The sequence below is a fragment of the Primulina tabacum genome, chromosome 18 (assembly GCF_025594145.1).
Source record: "Primulina tabacum isolate GXHZ01 chromosome 18, ASM2559414v2, whole genome shotgun sequence".
Classification (NCBI taxonomy): Eukaryota; Viridiplantae; Streptophyta; class Magnoliopsida; order Lamiales; family Gesneriaceae; genus Primulina; species Primulina tabacum.
Genome location: NC_134567.1, coordinates 31,247,038 through 31,271,821, shown reverse-complemented (window position 1 = coordinate 31,271,821; position 24,784 = coordinate 31,247,038). Strand labels below are relative to the sequence as shown.

Below are 24,784 nucleotides of genomic sequence, written 5' to 3'. Positions count from 1 at the left end.
AAACTGAAATATCTTGGGAAATGAAATATTCTTTAAATAAAGTTTTTATTCTCTATGAACTTTGGTCATTCATTTTAAATTATGGGGAAATTATCAATAAAACTTCTAGTAAATTGGAAAAATAAAATTACAATGACAAGATCGGAAAAAATCAACGATCTTATTATTCGATATAAATCAAACTCCAACAATTACAAAAAATAACTTTTTGACCATAAACATCCAATATTGCCGCACAAATCTTATGAGAGTGGGTCTCATGTGAGGCCGTCTCACGGATCATAATATGTGAGACGGATCAACCCTACCCATATTCACACTAAAAAGTAATACTCTTAGCATAAAAAGTAATACTTTTTCATGAGTGACCCAAATAAGAGATCCGTCTCACAAATACGACCCGTTAAAACCGTCTCACACAAGTTTTTGTCATCTTTATGAAATATAAATTAAAAGTGGACCTATAATTGGGTCGTGTTTTATTTTACCCTTAAACTCAAAGCATTATTTATTAGATAAAAGAAAATGAGATCCCTCTCACATTCGAGTATAGTCCATGGGCTTCGAAGTATCCTAAATGAGCCAGAACTTTTATTTAGAAAGCATATGTCTACTTTTGGGCCTTCCTCATGCTGGATAGATTATCATCCCACCTCATTTTTTATATCCTCGACTGATACTAATGTCCTTTTTAATGGGAAATGTCATTCTCATATTGATGATTTATATTTCATGGTAAAAATTTTTGTGAGACGATCTCATAGGTCGTATTTTATGAGACGGATCTCTTATTTGGATCATTCATAAAAAAATATTATTTTTTATGTTAAGAGTATTACTTTTTTATTGTGAATATCGTTAGAATTGATCCGTCTCACAGATAAAAATTCGTGAGACCGTCTCACATTTATTCCTATTTTCTTATTTTGTTTTACTAATTTAAATCTATATCATCATCATCATAATAATAATAATATTTTATTACAATTATAATTATAAAAATTAAAATATCACTAAATAATAATTATTATAATATTTTATTGAAAAACAATGATTTAATAAATATAATACTATTTATAAAAATAAAATTAAAATAAGTAGTTATATTTGTTTCGTGATAACAATAATTTTTTTTACTAATCATTTGAATGGAATAAAATTATCATTCCATTTTTATTCATTTAGATAAACTTATATGAAATGCCTTAAATGCCCACTTGCAAGAGGTGAGTAATTGTTTTTCTCTGAATTTATTTTAAATCTGACTTTATATTTTATTTTGACATTCTTTCTATATAAAAAAAACTATAAAACTAATAAATCGAAAATCTTTACCACTTGCATTTAGATACACCCAAAACATACCCATACTTCTCCTGCCGTAACGCCACCAAAATTGGTCCTGTTTTCTCAGCTTCGAAGTACAGTGATCACTGTACATTGTTCGAGAGAATCAACAAGAATTTAGGATATATTGATATCTATTAGAGTTCTTGTTTATCGTGAGCTTTTCTCCGTTCTTAGCCGATATGCGCTGTTTCAAGAAAGTTATTGCAAGAATCTTAAACTGAAAAGACAAACTTTTTGAAGAGATCTTTTTTAGAGAATGGATTTAGATGAGTTTCGTTCTTTGGTAGTGGATTCAGGTCTGGATGTTTGGACGTGGATTGATATGGCAATCTCTTTAGCATCTGCTGAGCATGAAAAGGAGTTGATGAATCGAAGAGACGGAATCATTCAGAAACTTTATGCACCACTGTTTTCTAAGTGCCAGAATTGTGATAACCAATTTTTCAGGGGCCCGAAGTGCAATGTTACAGAACCCGTAAACAATGAAACTCAAGAAGAAAAAATGGCGTCAAAGAATGAAGTAGAAGAAGAAGAGGAAGAGGAAGAGGATGCTATTCAACTGAGAGAGATTCTTGAAATCAAGAATCTTTTAGATTCTTCCACCCAGGTTTAATACCTGATACGTTCCCATTTATTTTTATTTAAAAAAAAATTTAACTCAAATGTGCTTTAAATTTATTATGTTCTACATTTGTGACTAACTTTTTAGTCCGAGGGAAGTTTGGCTGCCCTGCTTCAGAGGCTGGTGGTAATGAATATCACATTCAAAGCGCTTAAGGTGAATTAGTTACTATGTTAATGATGTTTAACCTTTTAATCGTTTGATTGATATTTGTTATTGGATTATTAAAATTATATTTACATGTTTTTAAGGAAACTGACATTGGAAGACAAGTCACTCGACTGAGAAAACATTCATCTGATGAAGTTCGTAGGTTGGTGAAAGTCCTTGTCAGGTTTGTGCGAAGAAACGTAGTTTTTCAATTCTTGAAATCAGTTCAAGAAATTGCTCCATATTCTAATTTAAATCGTGGTTCTTATTCCAGGAAATGGAAGGACACTGTTGATGAATGGGTGAGATTGAATGTAACAGAGGAAGAAATTACTCAATTCAGCGGTAAAAATCAAGAAACTCGCAATTCACATTTTCTTGAATATTACATATAAAATGAAAAGGAATCAAATCATATATCATACTACTGCAACGGCGAGTTTTTGTAACAGATGATAAGAAGTCACCACCCCATCAAACTCAACTCAAGAACAGCATCCAAAATGCAGAAATGGTTCCTCACGGAGAAGCACAAAACGGTTCAGTTTCTTATTGTTCGACTCCACCTTATAAGGTCAGAATCATCATTTTTTCCGTAAATCATTTTCAAAAAAAAAGTTGATTTTATACATTAAAAGTGGATTATTTGGTTCGGTTGCTGTGAAATAGGAAAAAGTGAAGGATAACCAAATTGAATCAGATAAATCGTATGCATCATCTGCCAAGCGCCTTCATGGAAATCAAGAAGAAACTCGAACTGGTACTGTTGTTTTTGTACTTCGTGAAAACCAACTGTTCGTTTATCACTAGTTTTAACTTTAATCTCCCTATTCAAGGTTATATGGTATCACTACCAGAAAATAATACTATTTAATCAATACACATTGTGTAATACATTAAAGCTTGAGTTGAACGACTCAACAGTGAGTCTAACTCTACGTTTGATTGCTGATAAATTATGTTTTATATATATGAAGTCAGAAGACAAAGAACAGAGCAAACGATGAACTTTGACAACATGCCAAAAGTCAAGAAAGTCTCTATTGCCAACAATGGAGGCACCAGCACTCTACCTGTAAAATACTACTGATTCACAGCACAAATTTGTCATTATTTACCCTGGCAGTGATAAATCTTCTAATTACCCTACATTTAGAGTCATTAATCGGGTTCAATCTCTTTGAATTCTGTATTTTGTTTTTTCATTTACTGTTTGATATTTTGAGCATGTTATGAAGCGCACAGTACTTGAAAATGTGGCAGAAGAATGCATTAAGCTTCGCATGTGACTTCAATAAAGCTAGAATAATAACGATAGTAATGAGATTAAAGATTATAATATTTAAAGAGGGTCGAGGGAGGAGTCCATGTGATATTGTTTGGTGGAGTTGGGAGTGGGCAGATGCACTGCTTTCAATAGTGGACAAATAGTCGCAGGCAGCAGAGTCGTGTAGTCTTATCGTGGTGGAACACATAATGTTACTCTTAACTATGTTCACTTGGTCTATTCAAATTGATACTCACCTAGTATGTACCCAAATTTAAACTGAGAAAATATATCGCATTTACGACCTTTTTTTTCTTCGAAACAATAATTTCTTTCCTATTTTACGTGTGTAGATGAATGATAAGTATATGTCGAATAATTTATATATGTTTATATTTCATTTTTCTTTACGAACATCGTGTCAAATTCTTGCTGGTATATCTAACTGGGAAGTAACCAACTTTCTTTCTACATCAGACTTGGTCTTTGTGAGTGCGAAGCTAATTTTTGACCCTAACGGAGAGACGGATACATTATGGAAATGTTGACAAGTAAAAGTGTTGTGGTCAAAGGATGGCAGTGATGCCTACAACACTAATAGGGACAACAACATAGGCAGCAAATGCTTTAAGAATCTAGTTTGAAACAAGACAAATTACGTTGACTCGTATTTTAGTGGAATCCCTTTTGTTTAGGAGTTTGGGCTGAATTTTGACCATATGCATTGCCCTTTCACATTTTTTGTGATCAATTAGGTAATATAGTTGAATGAATACAAAAATAGGGAAATAATCGTGTCAAACAAATGGTTTTTGGAAGCTACCAATTAGACGAAGATGGCAGTTGAAATGAAAAAAAATGCTAATTTTTATTTGCAATTTTCTTAAATTTGTTTGGTCCAGTTCGCCATCGAGTCGGGATGATTAAAAAAATGTTTCTCGGTTCAAAATACATCATTTTGCTTTAATTAAATTTATAATAGATAAATTTAAATACAAAAATGAAAGAACAAATAACTAACAGATTATATAAAAAGTTGCCATTAGAGTAGGATATTGTATACAGGAATTTAAAATTTTTGTAAATTTGTAAGACCAATTCAAATTAATTTGGATAAAAATTTAGACGACAAGGTCCAAAAGATTATTTGAGAATTTGTAGTGGGCTGGACAATCGGCCCACTTTGTATATTCAGGGATTTGGACATTGTAGACTAAGCATTTTAAGTTTCGTCCTTTTGGTAAAGCTAAAACCCAACTCAATTTATCTACGGAGATTGCTTTTAAATTTTAATTTTTATCTAAAATGCCATACTAACAATCTAATGCACAATTTTTCTTTTCTTTTTTTTTAAAAGAGAAATATTACCCAAATTTCGATCCTAATTAACTTCTCTAAATCAATTTAGTATTATTGAAAAGTAGTTTTGTGATTATTTATAAATTATCAGTAATATCTAAAAAATCATGAGACGATGCTAATAAACGTCTTACCATGATTCGATGAGTGCATTGATAAATTAATTATGACATTCTTATGATCAACCAGTTAATTTGATGAATATCAATTAATAATGTAGTACATGTCTGGATTATGCAATGTACGTGCCTCATGCATGCGTGATTGATCGTTGATATGATACCATCATATATGCATATGGATTATGAATGGCTGCTTAAATGTGGCAAGAGCCGCAGATAGTGACAGAGTCAGAAATATGGCTCTGTCCGGGCTGAAATTTTAAACTCTAGAATATTTTAATATTTTAAATTGATCTACCCGGACTAATATCATATTATTCCAAAATTATACAAAATCTACGTATATATATATTTTTTAAAAAAATTGGACCATTCGAGCTAAGGAGGCTCCGCCCCTGCCCGCAGGCTTAGATGGATGAACTATTTGCGGCCCAATATCAGGGGAGGCAATATCACTAACTGTGAAGATGGCATTATCATCAGAAAGCACATGCTCCTTGGAAACCGGTGGTCCCTAATTGCTGGTCGTCTTCCAGATCGAAGGGATAATGAGATCAAGAATTATTGGAACTCCCATATTAGTAAAAGATTGAAGTTCATTAACTATTAAAGCTCACAAGTCAAAACCCATTTTAGGTTTCCAAGTTCACTTTTTTGGCTCGTCTTCTAGTATATGTTTTGATCCATAATTCTTCTTTCTTTTTGGCGTTTACTATTTAACTTCGTGTGATCGCCCACGTACAAAGCTGGGTTTTTAGGCCTTCAAGACACGATCAGGAACTGTACATTTTATGCGTGTTCTCTTGCTTCATGTCTTGTTTGTACGAAATGCACTTTGAATCTTGGGTTTTTAAACACGCGAGAAGCAAACATTATATAAAAATTGGAATATTCAGAGGATTTTTAATTTTTTTTGTCAAAATGTGGTAAAAGAAAGCATTGATTCTGTTGCCAAACACATACTCGAGATTTATAATCGCAACACTAATGATTTAAGAATGATAATCTCCATCACCATTGGCATGAAAAGGTACTTGAATTTTGTTCTTTTATTTGTATCGGAAAATTAGTCATAAATACACACTCTCCAATGTCCTTGTCAAGCATTTATAAACTCTACTGCAAAAAGCTATACAAGCCGGACAGCGCTCTAAATCCCGCACAAACACATTTCTTTCAAGTTTCTTTGTTAAATTCCTCAACTTAAAATTTCAGTGTTCACCGTAGTAATTAGGTGTTTTTTTCAAGGGAAAGAAACCCATAGAATTTCATGGGATTTTCCTCCATTTTGATCTTCGTCTTCGCTTTTGTCACTCTACTATATCAAATCTCAGAGTCTGCCACAGTAGTGGTAACTGGTAGTCTGGACTGGAAAAATCCAGAGGTTCAAGTTGGAGACTCTGTCAGTAAGTTTTTCTTGATTTTTCTCACGCAAGCTGGATTTTTTTTACTGTTGCTACTGGATATTTTCCTGAGCAAGATGCAGTAAAAGTGTGAAATGACTTTTAATTGTTTTTGTTTTGCCAGTTTTTCAGAACAAATATGAGTACAAGCTCTACATTTTCCAGAACCAGAAAGCGTTTGGTGCCTGTAACTTTACCCAAGCTACATTCTTGAAGCAGCCCAATTCTACATCTTACACAGTAAGATTACACCTTCTTCTGCGTGTATCCACGTTCATTTTCTTGTTTTAAACTTTAGAATTCAACTTCGAGTTGCTGAAGTATAATAATGGGCTAGAATTATGATTTGGAATTTTTATACTTTTAACCTTTGGGAAACTTGATTATTGGTGTTTGTATTAACAGAGAAGTGACAAATTATGTTGTTTACATGCCAAAAGATAATGTAACAATCAGGCTTGGATTCAAAACTTACTAGAACTAAATTATTTTCACGTAGTAACGCCTGTATGTCTTGAAATAATTACATGTCAGATTTTTTTTATTCGAGCGGCTAATGTTCCCTTTAAAAGATCAAACATTGTCTGAATATTCTGGCATTTTCATTCCTTTGATAATATAAGAAAAAAGTTGCATTCGGATAATAACTAGACATTGTAGTGTAAATAATTTTGCATAGTCTAAATTTCGTTTAAAAATTAAATCTGCAAATTGAAATGTAACCATTTGTGAACAACTCTGCAAATTGAAGTGGCACACCTCTCGCCCCGGCTTATTCTACTTCTCCTACTACAATGGCTCAAACAAATTATGCCAACAAGGTCAAAAGTTGGCTGTGAAGGTCTCATTGCCACCACCTCAAAATCATGCTTCCTCCCCTGAGCTGCCACCAGAAATGGCAGCTCCCCCGCCTAGTTCTGGTGGTGTTGTGGCATCGTCTCCAGCATTTCCTTGGCCATTTCAGCCCCGAGAGGCCACATCTCCGGGCCCTGCACCCGGTTCATCTATGACTGCCATTAGCCCAATGGGGCCAGAGGAAGGCATCCCATTTATCAACAGCAATCCTGCGGTGCCTCTGCCTACGGGTGAAGTTGACTCTGCTACTATTCGTCCTTGGTCTACATCTGGTGATTCACGACCTAAACAGGTACTCTTAAATTGTTAGCCTTTTGTATGTTTGAAATCATGGTGAGTTTTGTGTTTGATTCTAAAAATTATGTCTGCGAGTCTCCCAACCTTACTAATGTGGGATTACTGGATAAAACTTAGGAAAAGTTGATTATGCAGCAATGTAATTTAGCATAGACTGATGTTAAGATTGATTATTGACTACTGACCAGAAATACCACTTTGTAGCTTTCATTGCCTTTGCCTTTTAGAGTATCAAAAGAGGGTGGTTTAGTACAATTAATTATCTAAAAGAAACACTAAATCTTGGAAATTTTACCTCATTCAATATTGTGCAGTAAGCAAACTATACATAAACTCCTCTTTAAAAATAATAAGACAAGGTAGTCTGGGAAAAAATTAAAACAATGAATATCTTTGCTCTTTTTTATCAAGACATTGCTATTTTGCTATTAATCAGGAAAATCTGGCTATCCAGCATGGACATTGATGGAAATTTTTGTAATACGCATACTGAGTTTTTTGTGCTTCGATTTTCTGTGTTGAGTTAGACCAATGACTTGTGCAATTTGGTAGGTGATGACACTGTTTTTTATTGGATTGAATAATTTGTTTTGTGGCAATGCAGGTTGTGGGATTTTGCCGCTTTCATCGAGCTTTGAATTACATAGTTCTGATACTGCTGATAGGCTAGAGAAAATGAAACAGAGAAGTTCATCAATCCAGAATGACTTCCAAGGGCGATGATAAAACCATGTGTTAGATAACTTTAGTATGGAATGTAGTTGGCATCTTTATTGGAATTGACTCTTTCAAATGAAGTTTACTTGTTCATTCTCTGTTACATTTGTCGCCTCTCAATATGATACTGCAACACCTGAAACCGCATATTATGCATTCGTCTTTACAGAAAACAGATATGAGCACGAATTTACAGTCCCTAAGCGAACTTAACATGTCATCAATGGCAAGCAAACACGATCCATGATAATTTATTTCTGCAAATCAATCTTTCCTCTTGCTAGTTTGGTTCTTAGTTCTGATAATATGGATAACAAATACTACAAATGACAGAAGTATTGCCGATCCTGCTGCAATAATGGGTGTACACGTTTTGCACCTTTTACTCCTCTGTTTTGGCTTTACCTCCTCTCCTCTTCCAGCCTCAGTTTCTTGAACCTCTTCTTCTTGGGTGTGTCTTTCACTTTCTTCATCTTGAATTTGATCATTTTCATTTTTAGTTTCATTTTTCACCTGCATTGTACCCAAAGATTCGGCATGATGAAGTTCAGGCTCAATTCTTTCTCGTGCATCATCCTCTGTGGACTCATTTACCAATTCTTTTTTTTGCATTTCAGTTTCCACATATGGAACTTTACTTTGTCTTGATGGTGAACTCTTTGTTTTCTCGGTAAATTCTTTCTGGTCAAAGCCGTTTTCATGTGCTTCATCTTCCAGACGATCTCCTCCTCCTCCTCCTGATCCCAGAACCAATTCAGATTCTTTTTTAGGCATCTCTTCTCGAGTCACTTCATTTTCTCCACTATCTTCTTGCTGCCCAGATTTTGTAATTTCATTTTTTTCTTGATCTGAAGTCTCGTTTTTGGTAACTTTTTCATCCCAAATCTGCAAATTCCCAGACCCATCTCTGGCCAGCTTAGCTACTTCTTTAACTTCCTCAACAGCTATCCCCTGAATTCCCTTCACTTTCTTTGGGATGGAGATGGTTAAAGTTGATTCATCGTCATTATATTTGGCTTTAATCTTGTCCAAATTCACAGTAGCGGGAATTTTGAAGTTTTCTTGAATACCTTTGTCTCAGTAACCTTCGTATAGACTTTCCAACCCACCATCACTCTCTCTTTTACCTGCCTTTCACCGCTTACTGAGATGAGAGTCCCGTCCTCATTTATGTCAATCTTTATGTCCCCTCTTTTGTAACCTGAAAATTTTTTAAAATTCAGTTCATAATAGCGGTGCAGGTATACGAGTTTGTTCAAATAGTATTTGATATCATTCATCTCGAGTTGATATTCGTATGTTTGAAAACGTTTTGTTAGAGCCCGAACCATAACTGTTTTTTGTGTGGATTGTTGTTAATTTAGTTTTTCAAAAAAAAAAAAACATTTTAGTTTTAAAAAGTGAACTTTTCCCAAAAATATGTCATTTTTAGTTAAAATTTATGATATTGCAAGTTTGCAACTTCTTGAATCTCGCTTAATATGGGCTCCTGAAACTTATAGAAATCAAGAAACAATAGTAGTGAACAAAATGATAGAAGAACCGCTGAGATGAACAGTGAGTATGAACATGGCTTCTGTTTCTCGGGACAAGAACAGGGGACCAGCACGGTCTTTAGAGATTTGAAAGTCGCAGGTGAATTCATCAGCAACTCCAGTAAGTTTGAGCCCTAATTCCAGCCCCATTTTTGGAATCGCAATAGTTGGGGAAAAGGGAATGTCTTTTGGCAGGAGAAGATAGCAAGTGTATATACGTATAGAAGCAAGCAAAGAACCCATGCTTTGCTTTGATGAATGTGCCGATGGAACAGAGGAAAAGCCAATTGCTTTGATTATTTGCTTCCATAAGTTTTGCCATGGATGTAAGTTAGGACAATATCATGCATTTGAGATGCTAGATCCTTATTTCAAGTATCTATATTTTTAAATTTGAAAGAGTTCAAATATTATCCACAATGACCATATATTAAATTTATAATAATGTTAAAGAAACCATCAAAATATCATATAACGATATCTACAACAATTGAATCTTGAGATTTTGTTATTATATCGTGAGATTTTGCATTAAATTTATCATGAGATGTCGATAAATAGAATTTTGTATTGAATTTTTTGTTGTTGTAAGAATTGTTGTACAAATTTGGTTGTACATGTAGCATTACTCTTAAATTTATTGTGCATCTTTACATATTAATTTTCTATCTTGCGTTGGACCCTTCTCAATTTTGTCCAAATACCTGTCATGAAGAAACTTGTACAAGAACTTTGATAAGAATTTGAAAAATATACTCGAAAAAAATTTATTATTATTTTTATTCAAAGAGAACTATCTTCTTGCCGGTCCAATTCGAATGCTTGTTGGGTGGGATTCCATTTTCCCGACGAGAATTTAAAAGCTGGAAATGGAGTTGATGGCCGCCCCTTAAGCTATACCAGAGTAAAATGCAGTGTTGATTCCAGCCCACAAAAAAACAACTTTTAGCATTTAGAGCGCTGTATTGTCATTAGACCTAGGCCAATCTTGGCCTCTCAAAGTTTGTTCAGTAATTATGTCTCCCATATGCCAGCCATGTTTCTTCTAGAACCCAAAAGGTTGTTGCATTTAGCTCTCAAATCTTAAGATCTTTGATTCTTTGTCCTTTCCATTGTCATTTCGAGCTGGCATACTGATGCAAGTGGTGGTTTATCTCATCCAGAAAAGTACGATGATAGAATTAAGACAAAGGAGAGAACCATCACGCTTAGTATTCAAATTCAAAAACTGAGATTAAAATATGTCAAACTCTGTAGGCATAAGTTGTAACGTTATTGGACTCACCCAACAGGCTGTCAAAGACATTAAACGTGCAGGCAAATAAGTAAGAGCTCTTTTTTTTATATGGCTAAATATAAATTATCATTTCAAGAACTCCAACTAAATTAATGATATAAAAAATAATTGGGTTTCAGAAAATGCCCACAGCGGGCTATTAGTTAAATGGTATAGCATGCCTATGATATTTGTGTCGTCGTGACTCTCGGCCACATGGATAGTTAAATATGCTCATCAACCCCTTACCTTGATGTGTGGATCATCCAATGCACATGCTTTAGCATGCGTACTCCTATTCAAATCATGATTTGAAACCAAACCTCTCACAAGAAGAAACAGATGTGACAATTCTGGTGAGATCCAATGTTGATCCAATTACATAAGTCTCCCATTAAATAATCAGATTTTCTGGTCCAAATTTATAGTACCGTTTAGTGTTTCAGAGCATATTATCGACATGTAGCGGGGAAAAGTGAAGTCTGGCTTCATTATGCATAATGATCGAACGAGATGCAAATAAATTGTAACATAAACATTACACATAAGATGGCCACACACCAGATAGAGCAAATTCAAAGAATAATTTCATTACACAAAAGCAATGATCAAGAACAAAGCATCATAGACACCATAAAGTTCAATCATTTTACCTAATTTTTTTACATAATGGTATTTTGTTGATATCATAACATTTCCAACACTTCTTGTTCTACGCAAGTCAGTTCCATCGCTCGAGATTCATAAAACACTTTTAAGACCAATTTACAACAGGAACTGTCATGACATTCAAAGATACATCAAGTAGGAGTATTTGCTCGACCGATTGAGTCGAGGCCCTCGGTCCTGCTTCGTACGATCCTATGGAACACTTCTCTAACTTGGCGTTCCAATGGATCCAGTCCATCCTTTACAGCTTCATAAACTAATCCTAATTCTTGAACCCTTTGCTTTAGTTCTCCTTCCTTTTCCTCTGTCAGTGGGAACTGAATTGAATCAATCAATTCATTCATGTGCCGGGTGCATATCTCGATATCATGAATCTCCTTCATCAACCCACAAGCATTTCTTCTGTCCCGTTTCTTTGAATCCTCCAAGATTCTATCATGAAGGGCAATAATTGGAGCAGCCCAGTTGAACTGCCTTGGCACAACAAAATGTGTCTGAAGGCCACGGTCCTGACAGGGGATTGCTGCCACTAGCGCCCACATCACAAATAGAAGCACATAGTTGATAGTGAAAACAGCCACATTTAGTCCATTGGTGGATGCAATCTCATTTGTTCGTGGAGCCACCAAATTGTTGCTAATTGCTTGGAGCTGCCTAGCAGCAGACCAAGACCTTGAAACGCTCCACGAGAGTGACCTGAAATGAACAAAAGGCCTCTCCCTCTGTACATTATTGCGACCAAAAGATCTGTTTCTATGTGCGACAGCCGTGTTTGATTCTTTTTCATCAAGCATCCCAATCGCCAAATCAATTAGCGCCTTCTTCGCACGGCGAAACTGACCTTCACCAATGCTCCTTTGGTTACCTAGCGCACACAAAACAATCTCCAGCTGTTTCTGCCACTGCTTGATCTGCTCAATCCCGTCACGGAGAGCATTACAAACATCCAAAGCCTTTATGCTCCTCTCAAAGAACTCTGAAATGTATTTGTCCATTGGAGGCCTATTCAAACAGACCTTGTTGTTGAAGACGATCACTCTGAATTCCTCTTGACAGCAGAGGAATGCGTCTAAAAGTTTTCGAATCCATGGGATCGAGAGCAGCTCATCGGAATCGGCTGCCGCTAAATCTTGGAATCTTTCGGCTACTTGTCTCTGGAAGGCTAGAAATTCGGTTTCTTGAGCAGTGGCTTCGTGTGGAGACTCCATGGAGTGGACCTGATAACGGCGTATGCTTAAAATGGAAAACCCAAAGGATGAAGATAACGACGAGGATGACTCTGGAAAGTCTGTCGCCGGCATCTCTCAGATTACATATAACCGAAAGACCGAATGTTCCGATAAAAATGTTGAAAAAGCAAGCAGTAGGAATTTAGACTCAATATGCCCAATTACAGTAAAAAAGAGAAAAACTTTTGATATTTGGTCAAAACCTGAATACAGTTTGCTCAAGTCATAAATTATGGGGGAAAAAGAAACACAACCTCAGCTGACGATAGGAAACACGAATATAGGGAGGGTCTTGAACTCTCACAGGCCCACGACCGAACAGGGGGGAAAAATTTTGGGAATAAAATTAAGCCAAACCCAGAAGAACCCAAATTGAAAACATCACCAAAAATACCTAAAAATTGATAGAAATGTAAAACGATGACGTTAAAATTTCAAGAAATTTTCACCACAAAAACCACCCAGTTTGAACAAACGCACGCCAAAAAAATCAACCTCCCAGTACAGTCAATGATCAAAACAAGAAAAGTGGATTATAGGATCAAAATAATCCAATAAGAATGAAGGAGAAGGAAAGAGAAATTTCGAAAGAGGATATTTTGAAACCCTATTGAAAAGGAGTGGCTTATATGGGGTGAAGATTGAACCGTGCATTGAATGCTTGTTGGCAAAGGAAGAGAATATTCATTTATCTAGATGAATGGGTCTCATCTCATAATTTTATAAAAAATTTCATGTGACATGATCTCACGAATCGTATTTTGTGAGACGAATATCTTATTAGAGTCATTTATGAAAAAATATTATTTTATATGCTAAAAATATTATTTTTTATTGTGAATATCGGTAGGATCGATCCATCTAAAAAAACAACTCATTTTAATTCAACGTCAATCCAAATTCAATGCACACTCTAAATTTAAACAAATCATAATAAATACAAACACTAATTGAAAAAACTTTAGCAATATACCAAAAATTGATAAAAAAAAAAATTATAACACCATCAAAATATAATATAAATAAAACATAAAAATTTAAAAAATATTCAAAATACATATGTAATGAATCTATATTTATATTTTACCCAAAATTACAATATATACAAACTACGTGTCATCAAATGTTATTTATTTTGAAGGTTATTTAGACTATGCCTCAAATTGGAAGCATTTGACTTTTCTTTATTATGAATAAAAAAAAATGTTTTGGCAATGACTTGTGTCCATGACTGCCCTTGCACGTCAAATACCGCTGTTGACATTCAATCTTAGTTATTATTATTTTGCATAATAGTTTGAATAATAGCGAATAATCAATGAAAGTATATTTAATTAATTTAACTCATAATAAAATGACTATATCTAATCATAGGCTGCTGTACCTCAGTTGCATGCTCGCCAAACTAAAGGAAAGCACATTAGCTGTCATTTAAAAGTGAGCCCATCTCAAATTTGGCAACCACGGCAAAATGGCACTCGATCTTTACATTTGCTTTATTTAATCAATTTTTTGACTTTGAAATGTTCAAGTTCGACTCGTCCATCATCATGACCAATTTCAACCACCTCACGATTCACCATACCGGAAAGCAACACATTTGTTAGTAACAAACCCAGATATTCTCACTATAATGTGATAAAACAAAAAAGAAAATGTGTCGCTTTCCGGTAAGGGTTGAAATTGGTCATAATGATGGTCTACTCGAACTTGAACATTTCAAAGTCAAAATTGAATAAATCAAGCATAGGTGAAGGTTGGGTGTCATGAAAATAAAAGCAAATTTAACGTAGTTTATAAGCGATAAAAGATCTTTAATACAAGCGAACTAACATTAGAATATATTTTGTTATCTAACACCAATCAACTATTATTTTTTTAAAATGACCTTCTGCACCTTACGCAGTGTATTTCAAATATAGGTTCATTTTCCTACATATCACTAGGGTCACCGTTGGTAGCTAGAACGGTCAAGTCTCGAATGTTAGAAGATCCTTTGGGACTGTTTGGGATACTCTTGCTCTTGCAACATTGATTCTTTTGTAAAACTTGAGATGAAGCATAAGGGCAGCTATTAGAGATGCTTTCTCCAGTGTCGAGGACATCATTATAGGACACTTCAGCAACAAATATGCTACCTGAATCGCACCATGCTAAAACGTCCCTATTGGGACTCTGCAGTAGTAATGGACAATAATCAGAATTCAAGAAACTAAAAACAGCCCCTTTTAAATTGTTCTACTCTGTTTGCATAGTCATTTTCCACTGAACCACATGCAGTAACTATAACGAATTTCTGCCGACACATTTGGGATATCAGACATGATAGCTTATGCACGTTTATTTAAAAGAGAATCAGGTCAGGGTGATGAAGGAAAAAAAACCTTGCCAAATCCAAGCCAGTTCGAATCTCCCCTAAATGAAAATGATTTCTTGGTCTCTCTCCATAGTCCACAGAACACCTACAAAGTAAGTTGAAATCAACCTGTTATCAAAGATCATTACAGGGTAATCTTTAGAAAATTCTGTCGCCTTCACAAAACACATCTATCACACAATTTTCATTTAAGTTCGACCGATAGTACATAGTGAAGGAGCGACCACCAAATATGATGTCAAAATTTGAGGTCCATCCATCATGGGAGATCTATCACAAAAGTACTAACCCATAATTAACTCCATGCACATATATATGATCAGGATCAACTGATGGAAAAGCAAGTCCAGTAATCTGCAGAATACGAGGGGACAAGCAAATGCTAGTCAATCAAATTTTAGACAAAACAATTTCATATAGAATGTTTAAAATAATTGTATAAAATAACAAGTCTTTTATGTCCAAGTTCACTATTACAAGATACGAAGCAAAGTGCAATGGTTACAGAGACTCCATATATGCAACGACTACTGAGATGCGCATTTCAAAAACGAGGGACAGCTAACCTCGTATTTTGAGCAGTTCAGCCACCTGGCCACAGCTGACCATCTGCACTCAGTTTAGGACAAAATGGGCTCACCATTAATCCAAGCATTGGCATATAATAATACTTCATTTCATGGGACAATTCTTAGTTCAGGTATTTGACAATCCCACAAACCTGCGAGGATCATAGACAGAGACAGTACGATCCGCTCCACCAGATAGCAATATAACCAGATGAAGATATACTGACTGCACATGACATATCCCCAACGGATCCCACTATTCTATGCACACAGCCTCCGTTCTCTTGTGTTCACAAGTCCCATATACTAATCTGTAGCAGGGAATGAGATGAAACAATGCATTAACACCAAATATGGAACAGTCATTCGAGATCTACTCAACAAGTTTGACACGGTAAAAAATCCATGAAACCTGGGAACCTTCCGTGACGCTGAGCATAGAATTTGTACCCTCACCATATTTGTTCATAAAAACGAGTAAGATAGATACCATAATCTGAAGCATGAAATATTCATTATAGTTTTAACAGAAATGTAAAAGAAAACAACTGAGAGTTGCTACTTTTCAGGATATGAGTATTACATCCTATTTGATGATGGAACTTTGTGCATCTTCGATACAGCATGACAAGAATAACATTTCATCATGCAAAATTGATTTAACACCAGTTAGTTCTTGGAAATACACCTGACAGGGGACTGGCATTAGATGGATTTTTTTCCTTTTTATAAAGTACATTATTCTTGTCTTTTAGACTCTTTTAATTGCTACCAGGCAAAAATACCAAAAATTCGGGAAACAGAAGACAGGAGTAGAAGATTAGAAAAAAAAGAATTCTAAAAGAGTACAAAGCCAATGAAGTACTTAGATACGTAAAGTGCGAAGATGAATATCTTGGTCGTAAACATCAATGCTCTTATTTAAGCCGACTGCTACAGCCGCCTGAAGCAAAAGCAGAATAGCCGGTCAAAGAGTTATCCAAAGAGGATAGCGATTTATACATATACGAGATATTTAAACTAGAAAAACTCTTTAGAGCAATTAGGTTTCTGATTGTCATTGCTGCTGAATGATTGCACATTAAGTCAAACAAGTAACCCAGAATAAAGTATTTAAAATCAAAGAAAATATAATGAGCAAAGGTAGAAATACAGAAAAACGTATAACAAACAAAAATCTGAAGGGGAACAGAATTAAAGCAAAGACCAGACCAGCTTCCTTCCACGACACCAATTTCCCGAGGAGATATTGAATATGTAAGCCCATCTACATATGGAAAAAAAGAGTTCAGATCATTTAATCCCACCAGTGAAATAACGAGATGCAGTTTTGCGCCTCCAATAGTAAATGTGCATGAAAGATGCTAGAACCTATTCTCAATGCTCTCAACTTAATGGATTTTCGGTCAGTCTAAGTTAAGCATCAGATAAACTGGTTGGGTAGAAACCTATCATTTTAGCTTCATCTGCAGTAAGTGAGGATGCCAGCTTTAAATTCTTCTGTAAGTATTATAAAACATGCTTGAAAAAGACTAAAAAGTGAAACAGAAATTGGAAAAACTGACCAACATGACTTCATAATTGCACACAAGTAATCAACATCACCTCAATAACAGGCATGCAAAAGTACATGCAACAAGATTCAGCATCACAGGTTTATTGAAATCGTAGAAATACGCACACAACAAGTCAACAAGGTGAAAACTGAAAACTATAGAGTTAAAGAACACTAGTATGAAGGAGAAAATTAACTGTATTACCAGAATAAATTTTAGAAACAATAAGGTGACCATAGGAGTCCACACTTCCCAGTAATGAGCAACCCACATCTGCATGATTGGCAACATTACACTAGTAAAAACATACAAAACACAAATGCGGTATAAGCTTAAATTCGATAAGTATTTAATATTTTCAACCTAAAACTCTTTCAAACAAGCAAGGCAACACAAAAACAAACACATGCTATTTATTCAACTTTATTGATGGGAGAAAGCTACCGTTATAACTCCGATTTTTTTTCCTTGAATATTTTCTCAGATGTCATACTAAATTAAAAATGTATATCTGATAAAGCTGGGACAACAAATGTACGCTAAGCATATTTCTTAAGGTCCATTAATAGTTAAATGTTTTCCACAATAGTTAAAGAAACAAAAAAGAGAAAAGAGAGTAAGATTGTGGAGAACAATGATAAAATGCACAAACTTGAAAAGGTAGATTATGAAGTTACTACAGGTAATAGTCAATCACCTTCTGTTTCAGCACGCACTATACTTTGAATTTCAGACTGGTGAGAGCAGCGGGTTGACCACTGCTGCATCTAAAACCTTCATCAACACCCCATTTGATCAGCTGAAGAAAATTTATGGTCTCTAAGGATAAAGCTACTGAGGGTAATGCATCGAGTAAGTAAAAAGAGTACCTGAGTTTGTTCAGGGATTAAAAGGCTTTCCTTTCCTCGACCCACATCTGAATCCTCCAATGAAACCTGACAAGAAATGAGAAATATTAGCAGCTGTATATCCCATTTCAGCTCAATATATGCAACTGTTCATACTTTATAGACTCTGGTTCAATAAACCAAACTTGGCCCCCTTCTAACAATAAATTATAAGTCGGTATATAGAGGATATAAAGAAACAAATTAATGCAGTACAGATACTCTTTTCAGAAACTTGAATCCCCGGTTACTTACAGGAGGTGGGAATCAACTTAAGTATGCTTAGCACTTAAATTCAAGAAAAACTGGAAAATTTATGTAATCTATTCATTAATGCTTATCTAACAAGACAAAGACAATCCTAGACCAACTCCAACTTTAATTTTTTGTCATAAACTCAAAGCTCATATCTATCTCAAATTTAAGCGCATAAAGGTGCATACTCGGATTTTATATATTCGTGAGCCTGGGGCAATGTAAACCCAGCAAGAAGTAGCGTCCTCGTTTACCTGAATCCAAACAATTACCACCCACATTTATATTAAAATTAAGAACATACACCGCCAAGGAATAATAAAGCAAGATCTTTACTTTTCGATTTATTGGTGTGGTGCGCGTGTGAATTCGTAACAGAGGGAAGAGGGAGACACGCTATCTTGCTGTAACACTATTTTCGAAAGGCTGGTATTTTGTGAAACGGTAAACACTGTAGCTTTGTTAGCGTATCATAGGCTAAATTGGTCTTGGATTGGAGATGACCTTAGCCTCCCAACGTTCTTTGCTGTGCGGCTGTGGCAAAGATGAGTGAGAACAGCTTGGCTACGTCCAAGGGGAGAAATGGTTTTTTTTTGGGTTATTGGAAGGCTCGTTACTTCAATTAGTCCCCTGAAGGAAGACTTGTTTGGTTTGAGGTGAGGGCTAGAACTCCCCTTGTTGCACGCGAGCAGCTGTGGTAGAAGCGGAAGAGCCTTACCGCATTCCATCAGTTGTTTCATGAATTATCGACTCGTTTACTCTTTGTTAGCTCTAATTTTTGAATATATCTCAAGCAAAGTGGCATTTCGATGGATCCAAAACATAAAAGATTTGATTAATTTTTTTTATTAAGAAAGGAGGTCGAGTTTCTCGTTTCCACTACATCTTGAAGAGACTTCCTCTTATATATCTTGCACGTTCAACTAACCGTTATCAAAAGTTTTAGGGATGATATATAATTGTAATAAGAAAAGACACATATCTCTTTATTAGTTTAAAGTTGGTCTTATGAAAGAACTTATTGTCGATCTCTTTCGTATGTAGATCTATTTGTTATAACAATGGCTTCGAGTGAGGAGAATAAAATATATTTAAAACAAAAACCAAAAACAGATTTTCAAACAATACTGAATTTTTTTAAAGATTGTGATAAAGCAACCTCGGTACCTCGACAATTAAGGGGCGGGGATTTGAACTTTTATACTTTTTTTCATATATATATTATCATTTTTTAACTTGTAAAAAATCATTATATTTCAAATTGTTAATTAATTAATAAAATATATGAAAAAATTATTTTTGATTTTTTTATTTTTTGATATTTTGATGAATTTTTTTATTTAACTAAAAAACCCCAGAGAAAAGAGAATGCTTACGTAACACATAATAAACAAAATCATACTATACACCAAAAAAGAATATCAATTTATTCATCAGATGCAATTTATTTTGAAGAAAAACTCCCAATATTTTTTTCCCCAACGAAAGATCCCTTTTTTATTTCTTGCACTGGTGGATACTTTTTTTTTGGGGGGGATTACAAAATGACTATGGAAGTCCTCCATTTTTTTTTAAAAAAATTAATCAATAAACAAGAGTTTCACTTCACTACTCTCATATGTCTTGTTCTTGAATCAGGAACCAACCATGCTATGCTAAACTATTAAAACAGTATTTGGGAGTCAAAATATTTAACATCGATCGTACTCTATCGAAACAGATATTCAAGAATACGAAGAGCATTCTTCATATAATAATAAATTATCAATTATGCGCATTAATCAACTTCTTAATCTGTATATTAAGGGATAATTCGTAATTCATGATTCTTTTCTTGATAATATGCATGCACATACGTCTTATTCTTAAATGGCTGCTGAATTCAATAATTGATAATCATCATATGAATAATAATTATAACATTTCCATTTTACGTACACTGATTCCAATAATAATATTGGAGGGTCTATTTGACAATATTCTCGAAAAGTAGATGGTCTATTTTAATTTTTCCTTTAATTTTAGAATGTGAATGCATGGCTTTTATCCATAATACTAAATCTGGGTTAATCATACAAAATTTAGAATTTTCGGATCAAGTAAAGAACTACTTGAGCGACTTAAAAGGTATTTTCATTTAGATGGTAAAGAGTAATTCTTAAAATATAATTTTAGGAAGTTCATTGAATCTATAAATTAACTGTATATAAAGATTGAAGTTCGACTTTGTGACACAAATTAATTTTTAAGAAACTAATCTATTCATTTAGATAGCTAATAATTTTTATATAATTTACTCATAATTACAATATATAATCTACTCTAAAAATTCACATATTATCTATACAAATCACATATTTAATATAATTGCATTTTTTTTCAAATAATAATTTAAAACTATAAAAAAATTTATAAACCAATTCGATTTATTATTGATCATTATCATAATTAATTATATGTATTGGACTCTTGGTTACACACTCGCAAGGTACCACCACCAGCTTCATACGGGGTACGTAGTAACTAGATGGGATTTATTGTTTAACGATATGTGTTTAATTTCCTTGTTTAAAGACTTTATGGGGAGTATACTGCTGCATGCCCCACAGTCCGGCCGCCATCGGGTCCACGTTCTCACCTAACCAGGCAACATGGCACCTCTTTTTCCTCAGATCGGATATTTCCATGTTACCCCCTTTCTATTTCATTCCTCTGAACCACCTTCCCTAAGACCCGTTCAAACCTAGCTCAATTTTAACCTCTAACTCTTTATTATTTACTTATCAATTAATTACCAAGAGCGTTCATTAAGGCTTCATCATGTCTTAATTAATATCATCAAAATATTTTAATCGTATTAAAAATGAGAATAATTGTATGGATCTTAATTCATAACATTTATATATATATATCAATCGATATCAACTTCAATAATTTTTGCCAAAGGTTGTTCATACTAATTTGATGAATATTTTTAGGATGAGTTATAAATCAATATGCATTTTATAAAACCAATTTGTTCTGAGGAATATAATTGAATGGGGCATGCACATTGAATTTCATGTTACTCAGTTGAAGATAAAACATTGTGGTACAAAAATTGCATTTAATTCCTCCATTCTTTCCACCTCTCCTTGTTGTTCTTTGTCGTGCCTCTCTCACATATACTTCAGACACAAGCTTCCCAAATGTTTCACTTTTTTTATTTTTGTATCCTTCCATGGTACCACAGCCACATTTATTAGCAAAACAAAGTAAACCCTTTCACCAACTAACCCTATATAAACTATTTCAATTTGCACACACACCACTCACCATCCATCTCAAAAATATTAAACTTCAATCTTTCTCACACTTCTCCCCCATTAAACCCAATCTTGTGTTTTCATATGCTCTCCGCACCTATTTGAGATGGGGAAAAAATCTCAAAAAATCCCCATTTTACTCCTTTATGTGTTCATGTTTCTTGCTAATCACCACCACCATGCAAATGGGGTTAGACATAAACAATTCTCCAAGATTAAGCCACAAACTCATCATAACCATATGATCTCTCCAAACACTTTATTGGGGTTCTTGCCTAAAGGAGTCCCTATACCGCCTTCTGCTCCCTCCAAGAGGCACAATGAAATCGGATTGCAGGGCCGAGACCGTTCACCTTGAAGTCACACACACACAAAAAACGATACACATATTTAGTACTTACAGTTAAAAGATTCTGTAGTTATATTATTAGTTGTTATACATGCTTGAATATTATTCTTCCTCTTCAAGAAGGAAGTAGATTGAAGAGGAAATATTTGTGTCTGCTGCTGTAAATATGAATGAATGAGTGTTTCTTTGATTAGGTATGTGACTTTGGAAATTGGAGGTTTGATTGTAGGGAAAAAATATACAAAGGATTTATAAGCGATCATTAATCATGTGCACAAGTTCTCTGCTATTATATTGCTTCTTTAAATGAGAAGGGATTGACCATTTAATTTATACAGAAATTCTCTGTTGTTAGTTAATTAGCTGTATCGCATTTCATTGCTTTGTGCTTCATTTACTTTCGAAATTCTCGAATTTTTTTGGGATAAATTAAAATTCTCGTAAGAGCAGATTAAATATAACGGGTTTGTTGAGGTATGTATACGCTAATTTAATGCATGCATTGACAAATTTGGTACTTTATTTATTTTTATTATTATTATATTTTGATACAATTCGTCGTGTTGTAGGACTTGTGTTCTCCTTATTAACCAACGTACCAAGTACAAAAACGCAACCACGCTGTCTACATATTAAAATACCAAAATTCTACTTTAATTACTTGAGAAATCGAGAAATGTCAAGCTCAATTTGTGCCTATAAATATTTATTTTTTCAAGTATTTAGCTTCATGTTAAAAGTAGACTTTCTGTTTTCTACTTTACTTGAGAAATCGATTGAAATATTTTCATTCATGGTATCATTTAACAATTTTAATAAATAATATAAAATTAGCATGTTCTTTCTGTATTCCATATAGCAACTTTGAAATTTAATCAGGTTTGATTTACTGCCGGCCAAAATCAATTACGTAATTTCAAACACACTACCGAATGCCAAACAAACGTTTACAATAATGTATACCTTTTTCAGTCAACTATATGCTATAAAATTAAAAGGCGAAGGGACAAGAGATTTTAGTAATTTATTAAAAATTCTCTCTCTATATATATATGTGTGTGTGTGTGTGTGTGTGTGTGTGTGTGTGTGAAAACACATAACATGACAATGGTTTAGTCCCAGATTTGAGATGAGATATCGAGTTCAAAATTTAATCATATCAAACAAATCCATCAACTCACAATTTTCATAACATGCATGTTCACAGCTATAAGAAAAATGAACAGCGGCAGGAGAAAATGAGAATAGAGCAAAAATAAATAAATTTGATGTAAAATTTTGTCAAAATGGTTTATGTAATCATCAATTTTGTTTAATATTTTACCCGAATCATATAAGCACCAGTACTCGTCCTTTAGTTTGTTGCTATTCTATTCCTTTTTGCTGATGAAACCAGTCTCGCGTGGATCATTTTATCGAAGTTTTCCTTATCCCTTAGACCAACTCTATTATATGAAACAACGAAACCCTTTATTTAATATGATATATATTGTTAAATTTGTCTTACAACAAAATAAGTAATTTAAAAGATATATATATTATATCGAATACATTATAACATGTATCATGAATGACGCCGTAATAGTGTTATATATTTTTTATATGCTGATATCAATACATTTTTCTACTTAAAAAAATTCATTTCTTGTAATATTACGATTGCAATCACTGTTCAATATGTAACAAGCAATGTTTTTATGAAAGTAAAATAATATGCAGGGTAGGAAATGCCCATTTGGTAGAAAACATTTTGTTTCACTACAAATATAATACATACCTAAAGGCGGGCCTATTCACTTGGAAAGTGACGATTTTTTACAAAAAAGTTCTCTTCGAAATGAAGAATTCAACCACAAAAGGAATCATAAAATATTCAAAAGTTTTGAGATGGAAACAACGTACAAAAGAACAACCAATCTAGCACAAAATTGAGAAAAACTATATGAAATATATTATACACTACGGTATTCCTCAGATTTTTTTTTTGTTTTATAATAATAAAATAATAAGACAAGGGGAAAAGGTTGTACCTCAACCCGCAATTTATTCACTTGTTGATTCATAAGTTCGTCGATCTTCAAACTTTCAGCACTTGTTTCCGAAGAAGAAAGTCCTGATATTGTAGGACCCGGTGTTGCAGATCATAGAGGACTACGCTTTCTTGACAAGGTTGATACGCCTTTGAATTCAAACTCGATGATAATTGTACTGACTGTATCGGCTTTTTTCCCTTGTTTTGCTACTTTTTTATCCAACCGTTCGATCAAATCAAGGCTACATGGCACAGCCGATTTCTCCAATCTAAATAAAATCAGCCTTATGCAACTTTTCCTTGTTTTTGGTAGAAAGAGGTGGAACAGTGTTATTTCTGCGGCATTTTACCCCAGCTTCAGCCACCTTGCTTAGTTTAGCAAAACAAGAATCACATACACGATATGATTTGATGGGATTAGGAATTTAGGTGGCAATGAAACCCTTATGGTTTTTTTTGTGAACTACAAGCATGACAGTGTACTATACGTCTATACCACAATTTTATAGCAATCGTGCCTTTTTCGGGTGAAACCAAACGTCTGTCTACATGCAGAGCATTGGGACTGCTCGACTCCCGAAACCCCTTTGTGTTGGAATACAG

The 24,784-nt window shown here is 34.2% G+C and overlaps 3 protein-coding genes, 1 long non-coding RNA gene and 1 pseudogene across 17 annotated transcripts; 2 read left to right on the top strand and 3 right to left on the bottom strand.

Annotated features, from left to right (window-relative positions):
- The first annotated feature begins 1,343 nt into the window (after positions 1-1,343).
- Positions 1,344-3,685, top strand: LOC142533052 (putative mediator of RNA polymerase II transcription subunit 26c). 2 transcript variants are annotated; one of them, XM_075639648.1, is made up of 7 exons: positions 1,344-1,957; positions 2,060-2,128; positions 2,224-2,306; positions 2,397-2,467; positions 2,575-2,696; positions 2,792-2,882; positions 3,104-3,685. In XM_075639648.1, the coding sequence occupies exons 1-7, from the start codon at positions 1,607-1,609 to the stop codon at positions 3,127-3,129; spliced, it is 813 nt and encodes a 270-aa protein (XP_075495763.1). In that variant the 5' UTR covers positions 1,344-1,606; the 3' UTR covers positions 3,130-3,685. The 2 variants fall into 2 exon arrangements, with proteins under 2 accessions (XP_075495763.1, XP_075495762.1); XM_075639647.1 differs by having other exon boundaries at positions 3,100-3,685.
- A 2,297-nt stretch (positions 3,686-5,982) lies between these two features.
- On the top strand, positions 5,983-8,307 carry LOC142533806 (uncharacterized). Its single transcript, XM_075640700.1, has 4 exons — positions 5,983-6,276; positions 6,398-6,513; positions 7,025-7,420; positions 8,030-8,307. The coding sequence occupies exons 1-4, from the start codon at positions 6,141-6,143 to the stop codon at positions 8,093-8,095; spliced, it is 714 nt and encodes a 237-aa protein (XP_075496815.1). The 5' UTR covers positions 5,983-6,140; the 3' UTR covers positions 8,096-8,307.
- Positions 8,308-8,398: 91 nt separating this feature from the next.
- On the bottom strand, positions 8,399-10,078 carry LOC142533805 (uncharacterized; annotated as a pseudogene).
- A 1,440-nt stretch (positions 10,079-11,518) lies between these two features.
- On the bottom strand, positions 11,519-13,528 carry LOC142533085 (protein BYPASS1-LIKE-like). Its single transcript, XM_075639702.1, has one exon. It carries the CDS (start codon positions 12,921-12,923, stop codon positions 11,754-11,756), a length of 1,170 nt encoding a protein of 389 aa, XP_075495817.1. The 5' UTR covers positions 12,924-13,528; the 3' UTR covers positions 11,519-11,753.
- Positions 13,529-14,664: 1,136 nt separating this feature from the next.
- LOC142533602 (uncharacterized) lies at positions 14,665-19,265 on the bottom strand. Of its 13 annotated transcripts, none has more exons than XR_012816782.1 (10): positions 18,832-19,265; positions 18,684-18,749; positions 18,051-18,288; positions 17,169-17,626; positions 17,010-17,064; positions 15,950-16,740; positions 15,795-15,837; positions 15,518-15,582; positions 15,236-15,313; positions 14,665-15,026 (listed from the first exon to the last, which is right to left on the bottom strand). It is a non-coding gene; the product is annotated as an uncharacterized LOC142533602 (long non-coding RNA). The 13 variants fall into 13 exon arrangements; XR_012816781.1 differs by having other exon boundaries at positions 15,950-17,064; positions 17,246-17,297; positions 17,558-17,626; XR_012816775.1 differs by having other exon boundaries at positions 15,950-16,108; positions 16,210-17,626.
- Positions 19,266-24,784: the final 5,519 nt, after the last annotated feature.